This window comes from Mirounga leonina, unplaced genomic scaffold (genome assembly GCF_011800145.1).
Source record: "Mirounga leonina isolate KUSES-001 unplaced genomic scaffold, KU_Mleo_1.0 Mir_53, whole genome shotgun sequence".
Classification (NCBI taxonomy): Eukaryota; Metazoa; Chordata; class Mammalia; order Carnivora; family Phocidae; genus Mirounga; species Mirounga leonina.
The window spans coordinates 7,416,513-7,442,587 of NW_023270807.1; the positions used below are offsets into that span (position 1 = coordinate 7,416,513).

General features: G+C 50.2%; 1 protein-coding gene across 1 annotated transcript in view; it reads right to left on the reverse strand.

Moving 5' to 3' along the window:
* The window catches only part of LRFN2 (leucine rich repeat and fibronectin type III domain containing 2), a 169,364-nt gene that overhangs the window by 21,586 nt on the left and 121,703 nt on the right, over window positions 1-26,075 (reverse strand). Inside the window, exon 2 of the mRNA XM_034990631.1 lies at window positions 16,114-17,538. Within this exon, the coding sequence (XP_034846522.1) occupies window positions 16,114-17,513 (1,400 nt within the window). The 5' untranslated portion in view covers window positions 17,514-17,538. The remainder of the gene's footprint in view (window positions 1-16,113; window positions 17,539-26,075) is intronic.

Consider the following 26,075-nt stretch of genomic DNA (forward strand, 5'->3'; position numbering starts at 1 on the left):
GTGGCATGTAACTAAGGCATGCCCACAGAGCCACCAGGCAGCCCTGGGTCATTCTATCTTGGGAAGAGCGTAGGGAGGAGGGTGGGGTGGGTGGGGGATGTGATGGCCTCAGAACAATGTGAAAGGAGCAGCTTTGTTAGGGGCATCCAGTCTGTGTGGGACTGGGACAATAGGAGCAGAAAGGGCTGATCATACTTCAGATGAGGGGTACCCCCAGCCCAGGAGGGGCTACCCCCATCCCAGGCCACATCCAGCATACCACCCACTAGACCCCACACATGCAGAAGGATGGCACAACCTGGCACGCTTCCAAGGCAAGGAAGCAGGAGAGGCACCAGAGAATGTACCCCCCCGCCCCCTTCCTGCTCCAGAGACAAGCACCACCACCCTGTACCTGATATGCCTCCTGTGTCTCTTCCCTGACTGGGCTCCTATTTGACCTTCTGGGTCACCTCCTCCAGAAAGCCCTCCCTGACCTTCCCAGGACCTGCCATGATGCTTGCACGGCACTTATCCCAGCCACAGTAACTGAGTCAGGTACTCCTCAAGCACCTCATAAAGGTACTCCTTTATGTCCGCTTCCCTGGGAAATGTGAACTGCAGGAGGGCAGGCGTGTCCTGTGAGTGGCCGTTTTCCCTGTGAGTGGCCCAGGCCTGACATTAGCCACATGAAATAAAGACCTCTTCAATGACTAAAGGGGAGAGGCAAGAAGGGAAGAAGGCAGGGAAGGAGGATATTGAATCTGAAAAAAACAAAACAAAACAGGATTCAGCGAGCCATGAGAAATATCTGCAAACATTAAATGGACCTATTTTGAAACCAGAATTCATTTTATTCCTGATGAGGATGAAGGCAGAATGGAAGGGCAAGAAGTAGAGGCAGAAGGAGTTGGGGGCCTGTAATAAGGGAAATCTTCTCAGCGAGAGCATCTAACGGTAGCTGGGGCTCTTGGGAAAGAAAAGGAGGGGGTAGTTTCTTGTGTATGCAAGCTATTCCCATATGGGGCCAGTTAGGATCCTAATGGTGTGGGGGGAGGTGAGGTGGGGGTGATAGATAGGGGAAGGGGTGGGCATCATAAGTATTCACAAAGAAAGGAGAGAGCTAGCCTGGCTGACGTTGAACTGTCCCTTTCTAACTCTGGACTTACTTCAGTCTATGAGAGTAGCAAGAACAAGGCTCATTTAAAGACAGAACAGAATCCAAGAGAGTTGCGGCCAATAAATAGCTGGACTGGTCCCAAGACCTTGGCTTTCCCTCCCTCTCCCTGAGCTCTCTCAAGTCCTTGGCAATATTGTCCACACAGGGGAACTGGGCTTTGAGGTCACCTTATGACCCGTCCCTGCGCCCCTCCCTCCTCCTGCTGCTGGGACCTCCACTGTGCCCCCGCTCAGGTCCACATCCTCTGTTGACCAGTCCTGGAGGAAACCACCTCAGTATCACCTAGGTTTTTGCCTATGATAAGTGCAAAGAAGTACATCTCTAACGGTGGAATTTCAGGCCCTCTGATCTTCTACGAAAGAAATGTTTTTGGGTGGGGTCCATTTGTAGGCCGCTCTAGACGGAATGGGGTGTGTGTGTGAGGTTTGGGTCTAAATCTTGGCACCTGTGCTTTCCTGGTAGCTCCCACCCACTCACTTTTGCTGTAGTAGACCAGCTTTCTTCCAGCCCCTGCCAGAGGGAGAGGACTGCTGGGCACCAGCCTAGCCGGCCAGGAATTTTCCAAGTCTCACTGTTTTTGCTCAGACCTTCTTTGGAGTGACAATCAAAGGCTGGGGGAGGAGAGCAAAGCAGCCTCAGTGGCATTTTGACGGGTGGTAAAAATATCTCTCTGGCTTTCAGTGCCGGCTGCTGCCACCGTCTCAGCTTCCAAGATCCTGTCTCCTTGCCCAGGGCCTTGGCAGCCTCCTCACCTGTCCACACGCCCGCCTCCCAGGAGTCAGAACCCAGGTCACCGAGCCCCAAGCCCCAGCTAGCCTCACACCTGCAACTGCCGCCTCTATCCCCGTGGCCCGGCGCCAGCAAAAACGCACCGAAGAGCCACTAGAGGAGAAGATTTATTATCAGAAATCCTGCAGCACATGCCTAATGAGCTAATTAAACAAGAACATAAATAATTACTCCCTATCAGAGTGAGAGGGCTGGGGGCGGAGAGGGTGGGGGACACTGACTGTGGAGCTGGGACAGTGATGCGCAAGACGTCTGCTCTGCAGGGGAAGATGGGAACTCCTCGTCACTCCAGGCGGCTGCTGGGCCTCAGCAGGGCTCCCCAGCCGGGCAGACGCAGGCCCACGAATTCTGCCAGAAAAACCACGACCAAGTGCTGCTTTGTTCCCCACCTGAGTATTTCCTGCTCACTCGCTGCCCGCACCCTGATCTCCTTCCCCGCTCTAAGGACACTGAGGGGAAAAGATGGAAGAGATCCTTCCCCCATTTTATGGATGTGAACCTTAAGGGGGGGGGGTGTCTCAAGACATAGCTAAGACTCCTGCAACCATCTTATAACTGATCTCCCTGCTTCCACCCTTGCCCCCTTGATGTCTATTCTTCACCTAACAGCCAGAATCTTCTCTCCTAATCACATCACGCCACTCTCCTGCATTCAACACCTCCCACTCCACACGCCAGTGGCTCCCACCTCTTTCAGCATAAAATCCAAGGCCTCACCATGGCCTATGGGGCCTTACATGATCCAGCCCAGTCCAGTCTTCTAATCTTATTTACTGTCACTCTGCCTCCAGATGCACTGGAGTCCTTGCTGTTTCTCTAACAAGACAAGTTTGTTCCTACCCCAGGGCCTGGTAGCTCCCACCCACGACTGAGCTCTTTTTCTCACTCTATTCAGGTCTCTCTTCCAATGTCACTCTTTAAAGGGGCCACCCATGACCACCCTTATAAAGCAGTAGCCCCTCATTCTATGTCCCCTTATATTAATTATTTTTCTTCCAAAGGCACATGTTAAATTTTTTGTCCATCTCTCTCATAAGAATATAAGGACTTTGCCTATCTTGTTCTAACCCTAGGGTCTTGACAGTCTACCCCCAAACAGATCTAGCTACCCCAAAATCTAGCTACTGCAAGTCAAAGTGTGGTTTGTGCCTAGACCATCCAGTTCCAAGTCCAGAGTTTTCTCCACCACAGGTCACTCCTTTCCTTAGAACTGACCTGGCTCCCCACCGTCAACAGGAGGAAGGCTGACTTTCAGGGCAGGACAGAGCACTGGCTACAAGCTCCAGCTCTGTGACCTCCAAGCTGGGGGCCTCAGAAGTCACATCACCCGCTGTGGCTCAGAGTCCTTGTCTGTCAAATGGCAACGCCACACATACAGGGTTCACATACCAATGAAGAGAACACACAGAATGCTTTCAGAACAGTTCCTGGAAGGTAATAAGAACTCAGTAAATATAGCTATTTTGTGTGACATTCAAGGACACTGACAAGCTGACCTCTCCCATCTTTAAACAAAGCTATTATTTTCCTAGACGGGAGCTTTTTGAAGTGTGGTCCCAAAGTGAGAGTATCGGCATCCCTGGGAGACTGTATTAGAAGAGCAGACTGTCAGACTCTGCTCCAGACCAACTGAGTCAGAAACTCAGTAGGGTCCTGCGTCTGTGTGCTAACAAGTATGCCAGATGACTCAGATGCGTGCTCAAGTGTGAGAACCTGCCCTAGAGACAACTCCTCTGGTAGGTAGGCCATGTGTGCTAGATGGAGTTGTTGGTCCTGTTTCCTCACTTTTCTATAAGAAAATGATACCTCCCCAGCCTTACCATGGCCCGATGGTGGGTGAAGTGCATGCCTTGCCCCCTGACTTTGGGCTTGGCCATGTAACTTGCTTTGGCCAATGGGATTTAGTACATGTGATGCCCCAAGATTGGCATTTGGTTCTTCTGTTGGGCTTGACCTCCTGCATTTCTGTTTTTACCCTGAGAAGAACATACTCCGAACAGCCATTGCCCCTAGCTGGGCTCCAGAATGAGATACGGAGGGAGGACTTACACCACAACCCAGTCCTGCCCAGCCCAGCCCCACCCAGCCCAGGCTAGCCAAGACTGGGTGAACTCCAACAAACCTGCAGACCCATGAATAAGAAAATGAAATGTTAGTAGCTGTAAGCCACCTAGATATTGAGGTTGTTTGTCACGCAGCATTACTGTGGCAGCAGCTGACTAATACACCAGCAGCCCTTATAAGTCCTTGACCAGGACCAATCACTCTTGCCTCTGTCTCTGTCTTTACTGGTTCCATCTAGAGCAGCTATGCCTTTCCCTCTTCCCCCCAATCCCACCTATTCCCCAGGATACACCTTACACTCCACCCCACCTGTTCCCAGAAGCCCTACCCTCTAGAATACACCCCACTACTCCCCCTTCCACCCAGTCATTTGAATTCACTTCAGTTAGCTTATGAAAAAGCTCAAGTGGATAAAGTTCACCATTCATTTAGAGTTTCACCTTTTAGGTGGCTAATTACTACACTGAAAGACCCCTTAACTTAGTACCATCACTAACTAATTACCATGTGACAAGGTTAAGTGTTTAATAGTTCCCCGCGATGTTTAATTTCCAAACAATTACCTCCTTTACGACAGGATAGAAGTCAGTTCCCACATCTGGATCAGTACATCCCCCCCCACCCAACCCCGGCCACAGCATCAGCCCTGCAGCCACAGAACAAGTCAGAGCCCATCTCTGGAGCCCACCCCAGCTAGAAATAGCTCCCCTTCATAAATTGTTAATGAGCTGTTCATCCGTATTGCACATCCGTGGCCCTGCCTTCACCCTGGGTTGACACATTGTAGTTTGTGGTTTGTGTGATTCTGCCCACTCCTCCCCTGCCCCCCCACCACCTCAGCGACTTTGAAGATGATGGGCATTAATTTGACTTCATGTCCTCAACCCTTCTGTCCCCCACAGGGTGCCCACTCCCATCACATGCGCACATGGCAGACCATAGCCCTAATTGACAAGAACTAAGACATCCCTCTTCGCTTCTCTCTGTCTCACTGTCTCCAGAGATGAGAAAAGAGCACTCAGAGAGAGGCAGAAAAACAGCCTGGATCATCTTCTTTCCCAGGCTGGCCTCAGCTCTATGTTGGCTACTGGTTTCTGGGATTGTGTGGGCAGGTGCCAAGAAGCGTTAATGACACCAAAGCTTTCACCCATACAGCTCTGCAGTGGCTGCATGCCTCCCCATCAGCCTCTCCCCCTCCCAGATTCCCAGCAGAGCCCTGATTTTATTTGGGGCAGCGATGTGCCTAACACACAACTACCTTTCTCAGCCTCTGGCAGTCATCGGATGGGACTTCTGGGGGCTAACCCAACCAGGAGGTGGTGCCTGTGACGTTCCCCAGAAGCAGACCCGGAGACAAGGATTCAAGTACAAGTAGTTAATCTGGGAGGTGGACCCAGGACAGTCCGGCCAGGAGATGGGGAAGGAAGTCCTTACAGGAGGGTCCACTAAGCATGGTCCCACTGTGGGCAACTGGGGCTCAATCCTACTCGGACCCTCTTGGAGGAGGCACAGAACACGCCTTGGTTGTCCTCCTCCCCTGTCCTCCAAGGAAGAGGAAGCTGGGGTATGAATTCTCCAATTCCCAGTGTCAGAGGCTCGGGGGGCTCCTGGGGATGGTCCCCTGCACTACCACCTGTGCTCCCGGAGAGTCCCCAGGCGGAATTGTCAGTGAGCACAGGAGACATGAGCCACGTGGTAAGGACAGTGCCATTGACCTTCAGAAGGAGCCTCAGTCCTTGAAAGCCATGGAACTCCCATACCAGCCTTGAACTTCCTCTGGCTGGGATTCTGTTACATGACAGGAAAAACAAAAACCCTCCAAATTTGATTCATGCACTGTAGTCCAATCTCTGCCACTAGAAGCACTTGGCGCTCTATGGAGATGCTCTTCATTCACGCCAGACATCTTGCATTTCGCTGCTACCTAATAAGGTAGGCAGGACCCCTATTATTCCCATTCTGCAGATGGGAAGCCTGAAGTTCAGAGCAGGAAAGATAAGAGCCCACATCTGGGGCCCCCAAGTCCATCCTTGTATTCATCCCTCAGGCTCAAACGAGGGGCAAGAACAAAGGACCCCAGCAACTGAAGTGTGCAAGGTGCTTTACTTGCCCGTGCGTACTTTATCTTTTGGGAGATAACCCCATTCTAAGGGATTTTTATTTCAATGTTAAGGAGGAAGCAAAGTCTCCGAGAGGTGAGATGAGCAGGCCGGAAGTTCAGAGAGCAGCCCCCCCCGCCCCCCGTGGGATGCACAGCGGCTCTGCCCACCAGTGCTGCCCACACATCTGATTTCACCGGCATGTGGCATGATGCTGAATACACGTCAGAGTCGCTGGGAGAGCTTTAGAAACACTGATGCTTGGGCACCACCCCAAGCTGACTCAGAATCTCTTGGAGGGAAGATACAACTCTCCAAAAGATTCCAGCGTGCAGCCAGGATCAGGGAACACTGGGGAGGTGGGAACCTGGGGCTTGGGGTTAGGATGCCTGAGTTTCACACCTTGCCCAGCCCTGGTTCCTCCTAAAAGGAGCTGGCTGCTGTGAACCCACCTGGGCAAGTTGTCAGATGAGGGTTTGGTGGCCTTATGATGACTGTCACCAGCCATACTGACCCCCCGCACCACACATTCCTCCCAGCCAAGCCCCTCCCTCTAGGAACCTTCTTTGGTGTTTTCCTGGTGTGAAATAAATGATATCCCCCACTTCCACTCATGGACTAACCAAAGGTATATAAAATTAACAAGAGGCTGGTTCTCTGGTTCTTCCTTACCAATAGGGGGAAGAGCCACATTTCAGAAGCAAGGCAGACTGGATATACACTATAATCCCTTTACTCCTGCTAATTATTTCTATCTTCGGAGATGTCTCCAGCAAGAGCTTTTTGAGAGTGAAGAGGGAATGACAAGTAGAGAAATTAGTCACCTCTGAGCAGATGCCCTGAAGGTTTTTGAATCTGAGTGGTGTCATCTTCTTGTGCAGAGCAGGAAAGGAAGGATGAGAAGGTAGTGATACGATTTGAAATGCTCTTGGAAGGCACCCCTGAAAAATGTCTTCCCTATGCACAAGTGTGCTGTGGGTTTTTAAATTCCACCATTAGAGATTCATTCCTTTGGGTCTTCCCAATTGAACTGCAAACACTTCTGAGAGGATTTACATCTTATAACTTGATCTCTTAAAACCCTGTTAGATTATTTTCCAAATTTACAGCTCTCTTGGAATACAGCTTTGAAGACTGGAGCCATAAGAGGGAGCTTGAAGAAGAGGCCCAAGAAGAGGGGCAAGAAGGAAAAGCAGGCAGTCTCCTAATAACAGTAAGTACTTACATGTGTTCAGCACCGCACACTTGACTATGAAAGACGTGTTTTCAAATACACAATCTCATTCAGTCTTCACCACAATCCCAGGAACTATGCGGAGGGGAATCTTTGTTCCCATTTACAGAGGAGAACATGGAGACTGAGAGCAATGAAATGATTTGCTCATGGTCTCAGGACTAGTACATGGTGGAGGTGGGGCGCAAACTGAGGTTCTAGAAGTGCTAGTTTCTTCCCTATCTTTTCTATATTAATGGGTGTACATTGTACCTAGCTTTAAAAAAAACTACATTTCCCAGCCTCCCTTGCAGAAAGGTGTGGTCATTGAGATGTGAGCAGATTTTATTGGCTGGGACTACTGAGAACTTCCCTTTTGCCTTCTTGCTCTCTACTTTTCATCTTTCCTATTGTGTATAGAAGAGAGATATGACAACTAGAGCTCTAGCAGCCATTTTGCACCATGAGGTGACCTTGAGGACAGAAACTGTGCTGAAGATGGCAGGGCAGAAAGCTGGAAGGAGCTAGGCCCCTGGTGGCCATTCTGCCCAGAAAACCAGACCTAAATTCTCTTTCACTGGACTTCTTTTACATGAAAGACATATAAACGCTAATGAGTTTAAGTCATTGAATTTTTGAATAATTTTGAATAATTGCCACTCTGGACTTAGGACTCCAGGCTTGTTTTCCTCTGGGATGCCTCTAGCAACTAAGTTACTTCACAGTGGCTCACCTGGTACCACATAGAAATCCTCATCCTGCCTTGATTTGCTACTATTTCTGAGTGGGACCCAAGGTTCTCCCTGGCCCTCCTGTTCCTTTTCCCTCAACACTTCTAGGCCTTAGAAATGTGGGAAGAGAGGCGCCTGGGTGGCTCAGTTGGTTAGGCGACTGCCTTCGGCTCAGGTCATGATCCTGGAGTCCCGGGATCGAGTCCCACATCGGGCTCCCTGCTTGGCAGGGAGTCTGCTTCTCCCTCTGACCCTCCTCCCTCTCATTCTCTCTGTCTCAAATAAATAAATAAAATTAAAAAAAAAAAAAGAAAGAAATGTGGGAAGAAACTAAAGCTGCGAGAGACAACCTGGCAGACTCCCAGTGATTTACCCCATCCTTCTCAGGAGAAGTTACAGTTGGTGCTCCTTGGCCCAAGTCTGTAGCCCAAGTCTGTAGCCTTAACAAAAACCCGTGTGCTGCTAGTGAGATGTGCCCCACAGCGTGGTACCTGGCACCGAACATAGGAGACCACATCTGTATTTTTTGGAATCCTGGGAAATCTATTTAATGCATTGGACAATTAGTTTCACTATCTATAAAATGAGCCTAATATTTGTCCTGTCCATCCCTCCCTTGTGGATGTCAGGTTTCAGTAATTTAATAGTGTGAACAAAATTTAGAAAAATATAAAATCCAAGGCAGGCTGATTTTGATTTTGGCTCTGACCAGCAAGCTGCTGGGGAGCTTCTCCCGACCCATCCACCCGGTTTCCTCCTTTACATCTTTTTCTTCCTTCGCCTGTGGGAGCTCAATCAACCCCTTCAACAGAAGCTGGGCTGTCTGGGGAAGCCTCCCCCTGCATAGACAGCAGGTCCCCCTCCCTCTAGGGTACAATTGTCCCTACCAGTTTCTCCCCATATCCATAAAATCTCAAGTTCATTAGTTAATTCCCTTCCATCCCATGGTGGAGACGGCTGTCTCTTCATGGGGAGGAGACAGATCTCCACTTAAGTGTTGACTGGTAAATCCTGATGGGGTGGGACCTGACCGAATTGGCCCTCTTATCCTTTCCCTAGATGGAAGGCAGACCAACAGTAGAAGATGCCCCCTCCCCAGCACTGCAAAACTCAGTGGGGTGGTCCAGGCTCCCCAGGATGGGGGGATGGTGTAATGTCTGACATTCACTGAAGAAGACGACATGGAAAGGGGGGCCTGCAGACAGAGTGGGGTGGGGCATGGAGTGGCTGTTATCTCCCCACAACTTCAGTGTCTCTCTTCTCACAATCCATCACTTGCCCTACTTACGGATGACCACAGCATAATAAGCAAGAGAAAGGCAAGACTGCATCCTGGCTAATTACACACTGTGCTTTAAAAGCATGCTTGCTGTTCCCCTGGCCCTCCTGAGGACAGTTCTGACATCACGCCTGGTGACAGATGTTCTTGATGACTCTTGGAGACAAGTGTCTGTGAATGTCACTTGGGCTGATAATGACATGCAGGGCACTTAACTTTCCATGTCACATCAGGGATGAGGCTGAGCCAGGACAGGCTGCTGCCTTCTCCAGCGAGGAGGGAGGCTCCCTTTTTTCTGACTCCTCTCCTGCCACCCTCCCTCTTCCCCTTGTGACCCCTCCTTGCTCTGACACTGTCCTCATTAATTCTGGCCACTTCCTGAAAGGGCAGGTTCTGGGGCAGAGAGATGGGAGAGTCAGCCCTCCCCAGTCACATGGGAAACATGCCAGGCCGCTGGGGAGCTCAGCCGTGTGTATGCAGGGAAGACAAATGCCTTGGAGGTCTGCAAGAACCATTAGATAATTAGGGAGCTAATTATCTGATAAAAAAGCAAGACCCTATTTCATAGTCAAATTCAAATCTTCAGTTATCCATGATTTGGGATTACCTATGGTTGCTTCCCTCTTCTTGGTATGTGGAATAGAACCTGATGTTTTCAGAAACTGCTCACGGCTCCCCAGGGCTTCTGTGGACCCCAGATGTGGATCAATGGTGACCTATCGATGACTCGCATCCTGTTCTGGTTGGACAATCTGAGCCTCTGCCCAAGTCCCTGTCTGTGACCTCAGGGCCCTGGGGCTCAAACCCCTATGAGAGAGGGCACTCTAACCTGGGAAGTAAGATGTCAGAGTGGCCCCAGCTGGTAAAAGCAGGTGGATTTAGCAAGAGTAATAATATATTGCCTTAATCATGGGATTGTAAAGGTCTTGCACAGAATCAGAGACCATCAGGGCTGGGATCATGTAAGTCAAATGTTTCCGTGCCTGCCTAAAGTCGGGCTGCCCACTCAGTGCCCCTGGCACGAAGTCAACCAGGTTCTGCTTGAACCCTTCTGGCACGGGCAGCTCACTACTTTGTGGCAGCTCTTAATTATTCTGCTCTTGGGCAGCTCTGATGCTCATTTCCATTCTGTTCAGTTCACTGAATGTCGACCCAGTAGCTGTCATGGGCCAGGACTTACTAGGAGCTGGGGGTACAGAGATGAGTACACATGGAAAGTACATGCTGGAGAGAAAGAAAGATACAAAAGCAAATTTCACGGCCAGATGGAGAGTAATGAGAGAGGTACATAAGGCTGTTGCTGTTGGACTTTTCTCTTGTAATGGGCTGATGCCTACTTTCATATGTGCATGCGTGTGCACAAGTGCATGTGTTTTCCACTCTTCTGCTCCTAAATTCTTTGAATAAGTTAAGGGAGGTAGGTCTTCTTTTCTGAGTCACCTCATCTCCAAGGTAACCTTCCTCCATCTCCCATGAGCTTCCAGAACCCCATTCTCATCAGTTGATCTCTGGACACATGGCAATGACTCTTAAGACCGTGCCATCCTGTATCGAACATTCCACAGCACTGCCCTGACCAGCTTGAATGATTCAGTGGTTAGAATCGTAATCTCTCACTAGCTGAGCCTTTTATTTCTGTTAACAAAACCAAACACCATAGGAGTCTTAGCAGCTCCATCACTTCGTGGCCGTAATGTCCTTGACATCAACTAAAACTCAGAGCCTAGGCCACACAAAATTCCAGTCAAGCCAGGTTTTCCCCACCTTGTGCTTGTCCAGTTGAGTCCTTGAACCAAAGGGAAGGGAATACACATTTTCTGTGTTATTATCTGTGACAATAGGAAAATGGATCAAGCAGTACAGAAATGGGGGCAGAAGCTGAGGAAGCAAGAGGCGGAGGCTTTCTTTCATGTTCACATCAATGTATCAGTCTGGTTACTTGACCAGTTTCAAGTGCATTTCACCAGGAGGCATTTCTCCATTTTGTCCCAACACAGGGTGAGATTTTGTCAAATGTCCTGTAAAATTGTGATAAGCTCTGTTTATGGTAGTAAGTCATAGCCAATGGAAACTCCTAGGACATTTTCCAAGGGTACTTAGCACCCCCGAGATTCGGATCCACTTCCCTGTGGGGACACATGGGGGTGGGATCTAATGGAGAATCGCTGTACAAGGACGATGCTGACCAAGAGGTGCTGCCCTCGTGAATGACGGGGAGGCACGCCCGTCTGAGCTGCTGGTCCACAGTGTCTCCTGAACACAGATCAGCAATTGGGCAGGATTTTCTCCTCGTGAACCCACGTTGGGGCCTGGCAATCAGCATTCTTTTCTGAGGGCTTACCGCCATCTGTTGCAAAATCCTTTCTAGAATCTGGCAGGGACTCCATGCCCAGCCTTGCATCCTATGCTTTACGCGGTCTATTCTTGGAAAAACAGAATATCCGCCCTTTTCCCATCTGAGGCACTTGTCTTTCTGTCCGTGCTGCCTCAGGACCACGCCCACAGCTTGGGAACCTCATCTATGGTTCCTTTAGCCTTGGATGTGACCCTGGGGACCTGTGGACAGGACCCACATTCTTCCATTCCTTCTCCGCAGTATAGGGCTTGCCCTTCCTGGATTGCTAAGATCCTAATTCTGTCTCTGCTTCTTACCCCTGTATCATACACACTCTGGACAAGTTTCTTATACGGAAAGTGGAATAATCATAGTTCTCACCTCCTGGGGATAGTAAACACTAAATGAGTTGGTCCGCATAAAGCCCTAGTCAGCTCTCAGCTCAGATTTGTGCCCTCCCTTCTGCCGCTGTGCTCCTTGCCGGGAGGGTGGGTGCCAGTCAGAAATGGCCAGGCTGGCTTGCTGGCTCCTGTCCAGTCTCATTGCAACCTCCTTCTCAACCAGCAGGCTGTTGTCATTTTTCCTTTTTGCTACGAACACGGATTAAAAAGCCCCGTTGGGCTGTGTTTTGCTCTCTCTGCACAGCGCATGCTCCTCCTCATCTTCCCATATGGGCCTTTCTTCCCTTCTTTTGTACACTTTCCTGCTAAAGTCTGCGCATGTCAGAAGCCACTGTGCAGCCACTGGTGTTTTTTCTTTCTTTCTTTTTTTTTAAAGATTTTTTATTTATTTATTTGAGAGAGAGAGCATGAGAGGGAGGAGGGTCAGAGGGAGAAGCAGACTCCCTGCCGAGCAGGGAGCCCGATGCGGGACTCGATCCCGGGACTCCAGGATCATGACCTGAGCCGAAGGCCGTCGCTTAACCAACTGAGCCACCCAGGCGCCCTGTTTTTTCTTTCTTATGGGGACAATTCATTTTCTAAAAATTCAGTTTCCTTCCTGGAGTGCCCTATTTCTCCCGAGCCAGAGTCGCTGTTGGGGCGCCGGGAGGCATGGCCACAGGGCCGAGGCTAGGCGCGGACTCCAGAAGGGCCTGGATTCAAATCACTCCTGCTTCTTTCTAGCTGCCTGAGCCAGGGAGAGCTTTCTAATTCTCTCGGCCCTTTCTACTTCGGACACTGCCCGTAGAGCTACGGGTCCGACACAGAGTAAGCAGGCAACCATGGTGACCCACGATGGCTGTTCCTATCATCTGGATACAGTCTCACTCTGACATTGTTCTCTAAGATTTCGGAACCCTGTCTTGTTACAGACCGAATTGTGTATTCAGCCCTCCTCTTCCGTTTCCTCCCCCAAGCTTGGCAGACAAGATAATGGTCTTCGGTCACCATTACTATTACTTTTACTAACAATAATGATAATGATGCGCGTACCTTGAACACGAGCTGTGTGCTCACGCTATTTGGAGAGGCTTCTGAGCTCTGTCTCCTCTGGTCCCCATGACCACCTTCAGAGGAAGTCAGCGGGGGTTTTTTCATTTATTATTTTTTTAATTCCAAGGTTTCTGATGCTTTCATTTCAATTATTTTTATGAACTTAGTGTCTCCAGGTTCTGAGCCACCGAATGCAAGCCGTTTGAATCCCCATCTTGAGTGACGTCAGGAGCCCAGCCCCAACCCCTTCTGTGCCCCTGCCTGTGCTTCTGGGGTCCCCAAGGAGGGGCGCCCTATGGGCGTGCTGCCACCTGGACACCAACAGCCCCCCCCATCACCCACTGCACTGCCTTCCCTCTGCCCTGTGCCTGGGCGAGCCTCAGAGCAGGTAGCATTCACCTTTACACTTTTTATCAAAGTCAGGACCATATAATAAATTCACAAGTGAAGAAATAAACTTATTTTCCAAAGGCCAACCTCACAAGTTATCAAAGAAATGCAAATTAAAACAAGTTCCATTTCTCACCTGTAAAATTTGCAAAGATGAAAATAATTATATATTCTGTCATTGGTGAAGGTGTGGTGGAAATGGGCACTGTCGCCTTCCACTGTTGAGGGGTCAATAAATATTTACATGCAATGTATAAAGATTATAATTTACGCATTAAACCAGTAATTCAGCCCCTAGAAAAATAAGCTAAGGAAATCACTGAACTAGCACAGATATATTTAAGTACAACAATCCATCGAGGCGCTACTTTCAATGTTGAAAATGAGAAACAATCTAAATGTTCAACAATAGAAGACTGGTTACAGAAATTGTGGTACAGAGAAGTGAAAAATATTTTACTACCATGGGAACTAAGCAAGCTGTAATGTGGAGTGCAAAGAATACAAACTAGATTGACCATAAATATTGTTTTGAATTGAAATAAAACTGAGAGGCCAAAAAAAAAAAAAAAAAACTGAGAGGCCAAATGCCTCTGGTTAACTTTGGTGGGATTACAGGTAATTCTTATTTCTCTCTTTGTCATTTTCTTTTCTTTCTTTTTTTTTTAATTTACTTATTTATTGGGGAGGGGGGCAGAGGGAGAAGGAGAGAGAGTCCCAAGCAGACTCCGCCCCGAGCACAGAGCCGGACACACAGCTCGATCTTATGACCCTGAGATCATGACCTGAGCCGATACCAAGAGTGGGACACTTAACAAACTGAGCCACCGAGGCGCCCCTCTCTTTGTCATTTTCTTTAGTTTCCAAATTTTCTACAAAGACTATTACTTTTATAATTAGAAAAATACATACATGTATATTTAGGCTTAATGATATATCTATAGATCTCTTTATATTTGTATATATGCATACATTTAAGTTAGGTTCTAATGCTGCTTTCTGCACATCTTGAGACGCGAAGCTGCTCTCCAGACAAACCAAGCACATGCCCGGCCAGGGAAATACCCTGGTTTCTGCTGGTTTCCATGATGCACCCCTTCAGTCTCAGGGACTCCATTTGGTGAATGAATACCTTCCTTACGAGCTCTTCTCCCTCACACATTCCCATACAGAGACTCATCAGCTGAGATCGGAGCCGGAAGAACTCTCAATACTCCTGACCACTCCTGCACCATGGACCCTTTGGGTGTCTATGAAGCATATGGGATTGCTTCTCAGAATAACCATTTTAAATGCATAAAAGAGAGGCACCTGGGTGCTCAGTTGGTTAAGCGTCTGACTGGATTTCAGCTCAGGTCATGATCTCAGGATCATGAGATCGAGCCCTGCATTGGGCCCGGCGTGGAACCTGCCTAAGATTCTGTCTTTCCCTCTCCCTCCGCCACCACCCAACTTAGTCTCCAGTACTCACTTTCTCTCTGAAAAAATAAAATAAGATAAATGCATAAAAGAAAACATAGAGGATTTCCGGAAGAAACCAGGCATTCCTTGAGCAGTGAGATTCTAGGCCATGTGCTTCACGTTTACTGCAAACCGAGGCTGGCTGAGACAGGAACTCATCTGCCGTCAGAGCCTGGACCCTGAGGCCTGGATCTATCACTCTGTGAGCTTCCCTCTGAATGATGGAGGCGATTCTAGCGCAGCTTTTTAGTCTTAACCTCCCTCTCTACCAGGCCCAGGAAATGATCCCTTGACCCTCACATAAATTTACAAGGTCAACATCATTGTCTGTTTCCAGATAAAGGAGACTGGTGTCCAGAGATGTCAGCACGGGGGGGGGGGGGGGGGGGGGGAGCCCCCCCCCCCAAAATCCGGGGGCCCGGGACCTGCTCTTGCCAATCGGAGCTCATCCAGGGCTCCTGTGGGACCAGCTGGGAATGGGTCCTCTAGGGCTGTTCGGAGAGAAGAGACTGCGTGGAGGTGTGCCCAACCAGAAGAAAGTGGAACTTAGCGAAGGTAAGAAACTCTGAGAACACAGGATGTCGGTGGGGGGACCTTTGATCTTGTTGAACCTGAAGCAGCTTCCTGACTTCTATATTACATGAGCTGACACCCTACCTCTCCTTTTTCCTTTTTTCTTTCTTCAGCCAGTTTGAATTGGGTTCCATTACTTGCAATCAAGTGTCTCGCCTAAGTCAGGTATGGATTCTCCCCGTTTTACAGATCGGGACAAGCAGGCAGGCCGGGAGAATTAAATCACTAGCAAGTGGCGGGGGCCGTGATCCGAATTCTACTCTTCCTGACCTTAAAGCCTTAAGCATGATTGAATGTGCGTTCAGGTGAAGGCCAGATTGACTCCTCAGAGGCTCACAGCCATGCGCCCACCTGCCAGAGCTGCGCCCTGGGAGGCCTGATCCTCTTACACACACGTCTCTTGGGCTGCCCACAGGGTTCCTTTCTTCCTACACTTTAGTCGATGTGATTTCTATGGCCTCTTACCTGCACAGAGGGCACAGTTCGCCCCACGACTCCCCCAGGCACCTCTGGGGTGGGAACGGTTCACAACCCTCCCAGCCCCTCCTCCTTCCCCAGCCAGACACCTCGCGGCAGCCCCGGCTCACCTGTAGATCAGCACCTCATCGTCGGAGCAGTTGTACTGCAGCTGGTACATCTTCACGCGGGGCGCTGACTTGCTGACCGACCACTTGACCAGGGCCGAGGTGGTCGTCACATCGGACACAAGCACAGCGCGTTCCGGGGGGCCTTTGGGCGGCTCCCCGCCCCCACTGCCTCCACCTCCCCGGCCGGTCTTGCTGGAGCCAGTGATGTCCGAGAGGCGGGACTTGGGGGGAGCAGTGCGGCTGGTGCTGTTGCTGAGGTGTGGCAGCTGGACGATGGAGACCTCCACCATGGCCGTGGCCTCCCCGGCGGCGTTGGCCGCGATGCAGGTGAAGGCGCCGCTGTCCTGAGACGTGGTGATGAGGATGTCCAGGGTGCCGTTGTCGTACACGGCGGTCCTTGAGGAGTTCCCCACCAGGCGGTCATCGGGGGCCACCCAGTGGATGAGGGGGCTGGGGTCCCCAATGGCCTTGCACTTGAGCGTGGCTGCCTGGCCCTCCAGAACCAGCAGCTTGTGTGTGTGCTGGGTGATGAGAGGCGGCTCGCACACAAACTCCTCCTCGCGCACGTGCCAGAAGTAGTGGCCCTTGAGGCCCCCCGGGGAGCCGCAGGTCTCCAGGTCATCGTCCCGCTCCAGCCGCCGCAGCCAGAGCAGCTCGCAGTTGCAGTGCAGCGGGTTCCCCCCAAAACTAAAGGACAAAGGTGGAGCAAAGGGCGTGGCCGTCAGGGCGGAGGCCTGGGAGCGGGCGAAGATGGGGTCGGGGGGCAGCTTCCGCAGCCGGTTGGACGTGAGGTCGAGGCGAGCCAGTTTCTGCAGGTCGGCAAAGGTGCCCTCGGCGATGTGGTCCAGCAGGTTGTGGTCCAGGCTCAGCTGGTGGAGGTTGACCATGCGCCGCACGGAGCCCCAGGGCAGGCTGTGGAGGTTGTTGTAGGAGAGGTCCAGGTCCTCCAGCGTGAGCAGGAAGTCCTCGAAGGCCTCATCGGCAATGCCGCCCAGCTGGTTGTTGTTCACGATGAGGTGCTGCAGGTTGACCAGGCCCCGCAGGGTGTCCTCCCCAAGGCTGGGCAGCCGGTTGCTGTCGAGGTGCAGGGAACGGAGGCTCTCGAGGTCCAGGAAGGAGAAGGGCTGGATGTGGCTGATGGTGTTCCTCGACAGGGTCAGGTCCACCAGCCCCGTCATGTTGGCGAAGTCCTGGCGGCCAATGTGGATGATGAAGTTGCCCCCCAGACGTAGCTCCACCGTCCGCCGGTCGATGTCAGGGGGCACGAAGAGCAGCCCCTTGGAAGGGCAGAGGGTCCCCAGTGACTCAGACAGGTTCTGGCAGACGCAGTACTTGGGGCAGGCGTCGACCACGGCAAACGCCATGCCAAATGCCAGCAGGCCACCAAGCAGGGTCTCCATGGTCTGGTCACTCAGGCCGCGGTGCCTGGAAGGGAGGGACACAAGGTCAGGGTCAAGAGACAACTTCCTAATGCCCCACCAGGGCTTCATCTGTCGCCCTAACCCCTGCCTTATGGAGCAGCAGAGAATGGCTTGTGCTCTTGTGAAGTCTAACCTCTTCCCCCAATCGATCCCTCTAATATATATATATATTTTTTGCCTTAGCTCTTATCATTTTCTAACAGACTATTTAATTTGCTTATTAACTATGTTTATGTAATATTTCCTATCTCCCCCACTAGAATGCCAGCTCTACAACAGAAGGCTCTTTTGTCTGTTTTGTTAATTGCTATATACCACACATCTAGCATGGTGCTCGGAACACGGTAGGTGCTCCATCAATGTGTTGAACGAATGGAAGGATGATTCTATACCAGTGGTTCATCTAATAATCATATTTGAAAAGTGCGTTCTGGATGTACGTTAAAGTACTTTTATCTCCTTAATTGGTTTGGACTTGGCATGAAATCAAATTGGACCAGCATTCCTTAGGAACAAGGACATGGACAAGGAGAGAACTGGCCCCCGGAGATGCCAAGGTTATTGGGGAACTGGTTGTAGATAAGTTTCCCCATGGAGAATCTACATAGTGGGTGAACCTTTGGGAGCTCAGGGAAGTGAAGAAGGGGGTGAGGCTGGAAGCAAAGGCATTAACTTCTTCTGAGCACCCTATATGTGCTGTGTCCTCTGCCCAGACCTTCATGTACCTCATCTCATTTGGGCTTTGGGAACACCCTTCACAAGGCTGGGCTTATTTTTGTATTTAGATGAGGACTTGTCCACCTCTGAATCACCTCCTTCAGGTGTTCACTCAAAAGTCACCCTCTCCCCGAGGCCCCACCCCAGCTGTGCATAACCCTCCTTCCTGCCTTGTGTTTTCTCCTTGGGAATTCGTCATGATCTACCTTACTGTGTATTTATTTCACCTGCTTGTCTTGTTTTTGTTTTTTTTTTTTTTTTTAAGATTTTATTTATTTATTCATTAGAGACAGAGAGAGAGAGGCAGAGGGAGAAGCAGGCTCCCAAAGAGCAGGGAGCCCGATGCGGGACTCGATCCCAGGACCTTGGGATCGTGACCTGAGCCGAAGGTAGACGCTTAACCATCTGAGCCACCCAGGCGCCCCCTGCTTGTCTTGTTTATTGCTTGTCTTCTGTACTGGCAACAAAGCCCCAAGATGTAGGGACTTGTTTTTATTCACCACTGTATACTCAGGGCACTGCCTGGTACACAGTCGGTGCTTTTGCATGAATGAATATCTAGGGAAGGAAGGAATGGACTCTGGATCAGGTCTCTGTGCCTCCAAATCTCACAGTTTCCTCACTATTCCATGTTACACTAACCGCAGTTCTATTTATGTGGTGCTAAAAACATCAGTGGAGCTGGACTTTTGAAAACCCTGCACACCGGTTGTGTAGCGTCACCCAGAGCAGCGTGCTGCAAGGGGGCCTTCTAAGGCCACTGAGTTGGGGACGCACTGACTGGTCTTTCTTGCTCTTGCAAAAGCTCCGTATGCATTAGCAAGTGCAGAAGGGTTGAGGAATTCTGCTGCAGTAAAGAAAATGGATTAGTGTTTAATTCTGCATTGCTTCCCCCATTTTGAGCTAAAGATATTCCTTTTTTTTTTTTAAGATTTTATTTATTTATCTGACACACAGAGAGAGCGCGCACAAACAGGCAGAGCAGGCAGAGGGAGAAGCAGGCTTTCCGCTGAGCAGGGAGCCCGATGCGGGACTCGATCCCAGGACCCTGGGATCACGACCCGAGCCGAAGGCAGACACTTAACCATCTGAGCCACTCAGGTGCCCCCAAGATATTCCTTTTTGGAAGCAACAACCATTAATATCTGGAGGAAGTAGGGCTCCAGAGCTCCCAGTTTGAGAAGCACAGGTGCAGAAAAAAACAACTGGCTGATTTAAAAGGATACAACATAAATTTAAAAACCTATTCCAATCAGATATTACTTTATTGTGAAGATATGAATTTCATTATTGCATCTCTTTCAGGGTAAATCTCCCACCTAAGACCCTTCAGGGTCAGAGACTTAATCTGTATTTCATCTGGAGAGAGTGCTGTTTCTCATCAGCCCTGTTCAATAGAAAGATGATTACTAGCTATTCATGTAATTTAAAATTTTCTCATGGCCATTATAAAAAGGGAAAGAAGTGAAATAAATTTTGATAATATATTTTACTTAAACCACTATATCCAAAATATTACTTCACATGTACTCACTACATACAACTATCAATGAGATATTTAACATTCTTTTATTCGTAGTAAGTCTTCAAAATCGGGTGTGTATTTAATACTGAGAGCACATTTCAAGGGCTCATTGGTCATATGTGGCTGTTGGCTACCATATTGGACAACGTTGTTGGAGCAGGTGTTGGCTAACTATAGCTGAGGGCCAAATCTAGCCTGCCACCTGTTTTTGGAAATAAAGTTTTATTAGAACATGGCCATGCTCATTCATTTGCATACTGTCTATGGATATGTCGTGTGTGCGTGTGTGTGTGCGTGAGCGTGCATGCACACGCACACGCCACAATGGCGAAAGTGAGTAGTTGCAGCAAATATAACGTGGCCAGCAAAGCCAAAAATATTTACTGTCTTGCCCTTTACAGAAAAAGTTTGCCAACCTCTGTTGCGGAGGATTTTTTTCCCTCTTCATCTTCATCACAGTCACCCTCATTGAAAGCCCTTGCCAATGTGCCTAATTCCACACAGTTCTGCTCTGGGCTCCCATGAGCCACCACCCACCCTGCCAGTCCCCACTGGCTCTCACAGACCTGAGGGGTACTGGCCCACCCTGACCCAGGTCCTATCAGGAGCATCCAACCCAGAGGTGTCTACGTGTGGAAGCTTCCCACCTGCCACTGTCTCTGTGCTCAAAGGTGCCCGGGCCTTTTAAGTCCATACTTAGCTGGGGCCCTGATAAAACAAATAAGAATCTTCTCTTTTTTCAAGGGCTAGTCCTGGCCACTCCCCTGGTTTATCTCTTACCACTCTCCGTTCCATTGCTCTTCGTGTCCCAGCCAGGCTCAACATCTCTCACTTATAAATGCAATGCTTGATCTTCCTCCGAGACTGCCAACATGCTCTGGTCTCTTCCTGGCCTCTCTCCCTACCTCCATTCCTGCCTGGCCAAGTTCCTATTCTCTCTTCAGGTCTCGGCTCCAACATCACCTACCCCAGGAAACCTTCCCACGACCTGGACCAAATTTAGCTCTGCTGCTATGTGCCCCTTAGTCTATACTTGTCCCACAGATTGCTCACTGCACTTTTCATTATAATGCCTTCCTTCCTTACCTATCTGCCTTCCTAGACTGTAAACGCCAAAAGGCAGGGAACTTAGCTATCTTGTCTACCCCTCACGGTACCCCCAGGACCTAGCACCACACCCGACTCATAGCAAGTGCCCAGTAAATACCAATTAAATGAATGAATGAAGTATGAGTTGAGCAAAGGGAGTTTCTGGCATCGTCGCTGAGGTTCTGAGGTCTGTATTAACCCAGGGTTCATTCGGTTGATCAGCTGAGAAAACTATCTTTATGGAGAGAAACTTCAGAAGCATCTTCTGTCAAGCATCAGCTGCACTTCCCAGCATGACACCATGGTCGTAGAGTCAGGGAGTCCTTATTTCTCTGGCTACCATGTCTCCTCAAGTAGAGGTGAACAATACTCCCTCTACCCACTGGGGATCCAGGGACAACCATGCCCAAGATGTCCCTCCCTAGTTAAGCTGGAGGCAGCTGTGTGTGTGCATGTGTGCACGTGTAGAGAGGGGGGTAGTGTGCTGAAAGCCTAGGGCCTTGAGAGAAAGCCATCCTCCTTACCAGCTCTCATCGGTAAACACTGAAGTGACCTAAGGCTAAGAAGCACGTCCAGCATTTTCACATCACAGTGCACACAGGAAATGGTAGTGCTCAGCAGGGTCCTGTGAGTCCAGGGCCAAGCTTGCAGGTGGCCCATGCTAGATCTCTGCAGTTCGTCCCTCCAGATTCTTCCCTCCGCCCTCCCCGACCCTGCCCTCTGCCCTGGAAGGCTGGCCGTCTGGGCTGCATCCGTGCACTGTGGACAGACTGCCCCATCCTGCAGCATCCTCTGGGGCTGGCTGTCCTCGGTCCTGTTGCCCGCCTGCCCTCTGCTAGATTGCGGTGGCAGCAAGCAGAGAAGACTCAGACACTCCAGGCTGCACACCCTGTACATGGCCCATTGCTTCAAACAGTTCTGTCCTTGGGAATTATTTTTTTAAAGTTTGTTAAGGATTAACAAACGTCTAATGAATTCAAGGCTGTGACATAATAGAGCTGGGTAAACATATTTTAAGTAATCAGCATGGAAGATTACGGACAGAGAAGTGACTATTGAATCGTAATTAAAATCGTATTCTGAGAACTGCCACTTAATATATTACTCTCACAGCCAAACAAAAAGCAGCCTAAACCCTGGGTTGGGAGGGAGGCGATGGGGAGCATGTGGGTGTGCGTAATTAGTGCACGCCCAGACTGGGGGCTCCCTCTCCTGAGCAGAGATCTGGGCTGGAAGGAGCAACAAGGTCCCTCTAAACATGTCCGAATGGGAGAGGTGGCAGAGGGGAGCAAGGAGAGCTGGAGATTAGGAGTAGGGGTCTGGTCTCAGGAAAAAAGGAGCAGATGAAAGCTGGTGGGAGGGGCTCCGGGATTATTTGTGAGCAAAGCTGAGAGAGGTGCACGGGGGATCAGAAGCGAGGCTGTGAAATGGATGCTGATATCAAATGTCAGCATCAGCCTTCATGCAGAGGAATCCATCTGCAGAGGACAAGAGTTCGTCTGCTCGGAATGTCTATGAGCCTGGGCTAAGGGAGCGGAGGGGAGGGGGCTGCCTGGGGAGGCAGACAGAGGACCCCGGAGAGGAGGAGAAACACTCTTCCCTGGATCTGCTGTGCTCACAAGAATCCACGCGTCTCTGGGTGGGAACAGTGTCTCTTCCCTCCCTGGGTTTCTTCAGGCAGTTTTCCCCGGCATCTGTGCAACGTGAGCGCTGCAACTGGTTCATAGGGTACTCTTGTGCAATCAGGTGTCCCTTCAGGGCATTTGTAGGGCCCCTTTTGCTGGACAACCTTGCACAGTAAACAACCTACCTTCCCATACCTTGTGGCCTTGAGTATTGCTATCCTCATTTCAACCACTAGGAAATGAGGTTCAAAGAGGTTTGCGCTGGCCCAAACTCTCCCAGCTACTCCGAGAAGAACTGATGACTCTCTCTGGCTCCAGGCTGTCCTTGGAGTAGAGCAGCCCCCCCACCCCCGCCCCGCCCCCCCGCAGAGGCTTGCATGTGCCCGGTCTACAGGGAAAAAGTGGCTGCCACCACTATGGGATTCTTAGTGACCTGTGACTGCCCAGCTGTTTGACTAAATTTGGGCACTTGAGTTTGCTGCTTAGGGATGGTGTTCTCAGAAGCAGGGGCCTAACTGGCTCAGAAAAACCCACCTGTCAGGCCTCATGGTGGTGATTCTCTCTCTCTCACACACACACACACAAACACACACGAGCACACGTGCGCACACACGCATGCATGCACACACTTAAATGTACTGGCAACAAATATAACGTGTGGAACTAGGCTGATGGTTTGTAATCAGAGTCTCCAGATGGGATTTTATATTTAAAACAAAAGGGACAAAGAAAGGCGAGGACAGAAAGCAGAAAACTAATGGACATGGCGGCAGAAAAGGGAAGTTCCTGTTCCTTCCCTCGATGGTGAGACCACAGACTTTCCTCCCCACTCCCTCCAGCCCCTGGGCCCTGCCTCCCTGTCAGAACCACCTCGAGCTGTTCCAGACAGAAGAGGCAACACTTAGCAGATGGCTGGCACGATATATGGGATATCTCTCCACCCTGATTTCCATTTAAAAGATACCTTAGCAACCAGCCAAGGAGCCACCCGCCCCTGGAGCCTGTAAATCAAGTAAGATGCCAGTCTCTGCTTCAGGTAAAGAGAAATGGCCCCTCCAGGGTGCTCCCAGACAGGAAAGTGTGAATTAATAAAAGTGGGAGGGGTTCAGATCTGTCAGGAGAGGTAGCCCCTGTGCCTTCTTTCCAGACTTGCCCTCCCAGAGCACTTGCTACTCCCCATAAATCATACCACTCAAGGCGAGCCCTGGGGGGACCAGCTCTGGAGCCAGGGGATAGGGAAAAGGAAACTTGACTTCAAGACAAGAGCTGATGGGGCTGCTTTTCTGGTCTAGGAGTTGGCAGGTGGTGGCCCTGCCCCCAGCCCCATGTTTGGCCCTCTCAGCCCCATCTCCATCACCTCTGCCTCCCAGACCCTCAGGAAATAACAGACCAGAGCTCCTTCTAAGGATAAGAAAAATGAATTAGCATTAGAGAGCTGATTTCCTCAACCCCCTCTCAGATGCTGCCCTGCACAGAGATCCTTCCAGAACCCTCAAAAAGAGGGCAGGGAGCAAGCTTCCTGAGTCTGTGCTAGAGAGAGAGAGAGCCCAAGACCTCAGAGTTCCCAGTTTGATGGGAGAGGCACAGCCTTTTGACTGCAGGCAGCTCCTATTTTGATGTTGGAGTCACAGCTTCTGGTTTGAAGGGGGTGGGGGGGGGGGGGAGAGATAGACAGAGGCAAGAGAGAAAGAGAGATAGGAAGCTAAATCCCCAAGGGAGCCCCTTCCCCTCTAAAAGATCCTAGTTTCTTGGCTACAGAAGACCCTCAAACAAGACGGGCAAAAACAGTCCCTGTGCTGTCCCCAAACAAAACCGTGGGGGCAGAGACCACATCCTGAATCCCCAAACTTCGGCATAAACTAGTTTAAAACAGGGTCTGAGACAGCATGGGCAACAGGAAAGAAAAGGGGAAATAATGTCTAAAACATCAAAAGGGCAGAATGAGCCCATTTACGCTCTGTTTAAACTTCTATTGTGCAAGATAAGCAGTTGTTATCGTAAGCAAGTTATTAAGCTCAGAGCTGCTTCCTCTCTGTTCTCAATGACAGCATTAGGCCGCCGTGTTAATGCATCCATGGTAGCTTTTATTGTGTTGCAATGTAATTATGTGTTTTGCTGTCTCCTACCCCATTCACCTGGGAACCCCTTCTTGTCAGGGACTGTGTTTTGTTCAGCTCTGAATCCTCAGGAGCAAGCTCAGTACCTGGCACAGAGGAGGCGTCGGTGATATGTCAGGATAGAATGAATGAGTGACTGACTGAAAATGAGTGCATGACCACTTGTACCCCTTGGCACCTTCACCACCCCGCACACGCTGACTTTTTGCAGGAACACGCTCACCCCTGTCTGGGGCAGGCCGGGCATGCTGGAGAAGCAATGCCCCAGACAGCAGGCTCCAACCAACGCTTCCCCAAAAGAGGGGCGGAGGATAAATACCTCAACTCCCTCCCCTCACTGGTGAGAGGACTCTGAGGCACGTTCTTCAGTCTCCTGGAGGTCCCCGGTGACAGTGAGCCACAATGCCCTTTGGAGTCACCTGCTCCTCACACCCCATATTGGCTTGGCTGTCTTCCCTTCCCCACCCCCACTTCTCTTCCTGCAATCACCAGCCAAATAAGCCACTTCCATTCAGATCCTTGTTTCAGGTCCACTTCTGGGGAATCCAGCTCAAGGTCCACTTCTTAATTATAACTCTCATGATGTAAGGTACCAACCGAGTTTAGGCCACTGTGGAAATGTCACATACATGGAAATAAAAAATGATGTGAAAATCACACACGTTCTCGTCAATGACAAAAACAAAACAAAAAAACCAGCAACTCTGGGGAAGGAGACCTGAGTTCCCACACAAAGGACTGGTCCTAAGGGTTGAATGGCAATTGTTTTCCACCCAGCGTATTCACGACCATGGCCATGTGGAGCACTCACCCTCTTGTCTCAAGACAGCTGGGAGCCAGTGTGTGAGTGAGTGTGATTGAGAGAGGCCCATGTGCACACGCATGTGGAGTGTCGTTATCAGGGCTGGAAAGTGAATGGAGAGGTGTGTGTGTGAGGAAGCGGGCATGTCTGACTGATCACGTGCCTGGAGGTGCCTCATGTGTGAGTGAGGGGGTGTTGCATGAATGGAGGTGAGTGAGTGAGTGAGTGAACGGGGTGTGTTTGCCTGAATGGAGGGCTGTGTGAGTGAAGGAGGGCCTGGTTTTACGAATGGGGGCCTGGATGTGAATGAGGCTGCCTGTGGGCCGATAGTGTGTGAGGAAGGGAGAGGGAGCAAGCTTGTTTGTTCGGCTTTGATGGAAACAAATGCTGTTTTGCTGCCGTGTTGTCAACTACAAATGCATTAATCTCCATGGTTGCCTGTGATCTGTCCCTGCTTAGGGGACACAGACAGCCCACGGGGCTGGCGGCTTTCAGCATCAGTTTAGGCCTTGACCTTCCTCCCTGTCCCTGCCTGTCAGTCTCTATTCCAGCCCTTAGGTGAGTGTGTGGGAGCTCTGGTTTCACACAGAGAGATTTTTGCTTTGATTCAGTCATGACTTTCAAGATTCCTTCTCTAAAATGCCCCCTGCCCCCCATTTTGAGCAC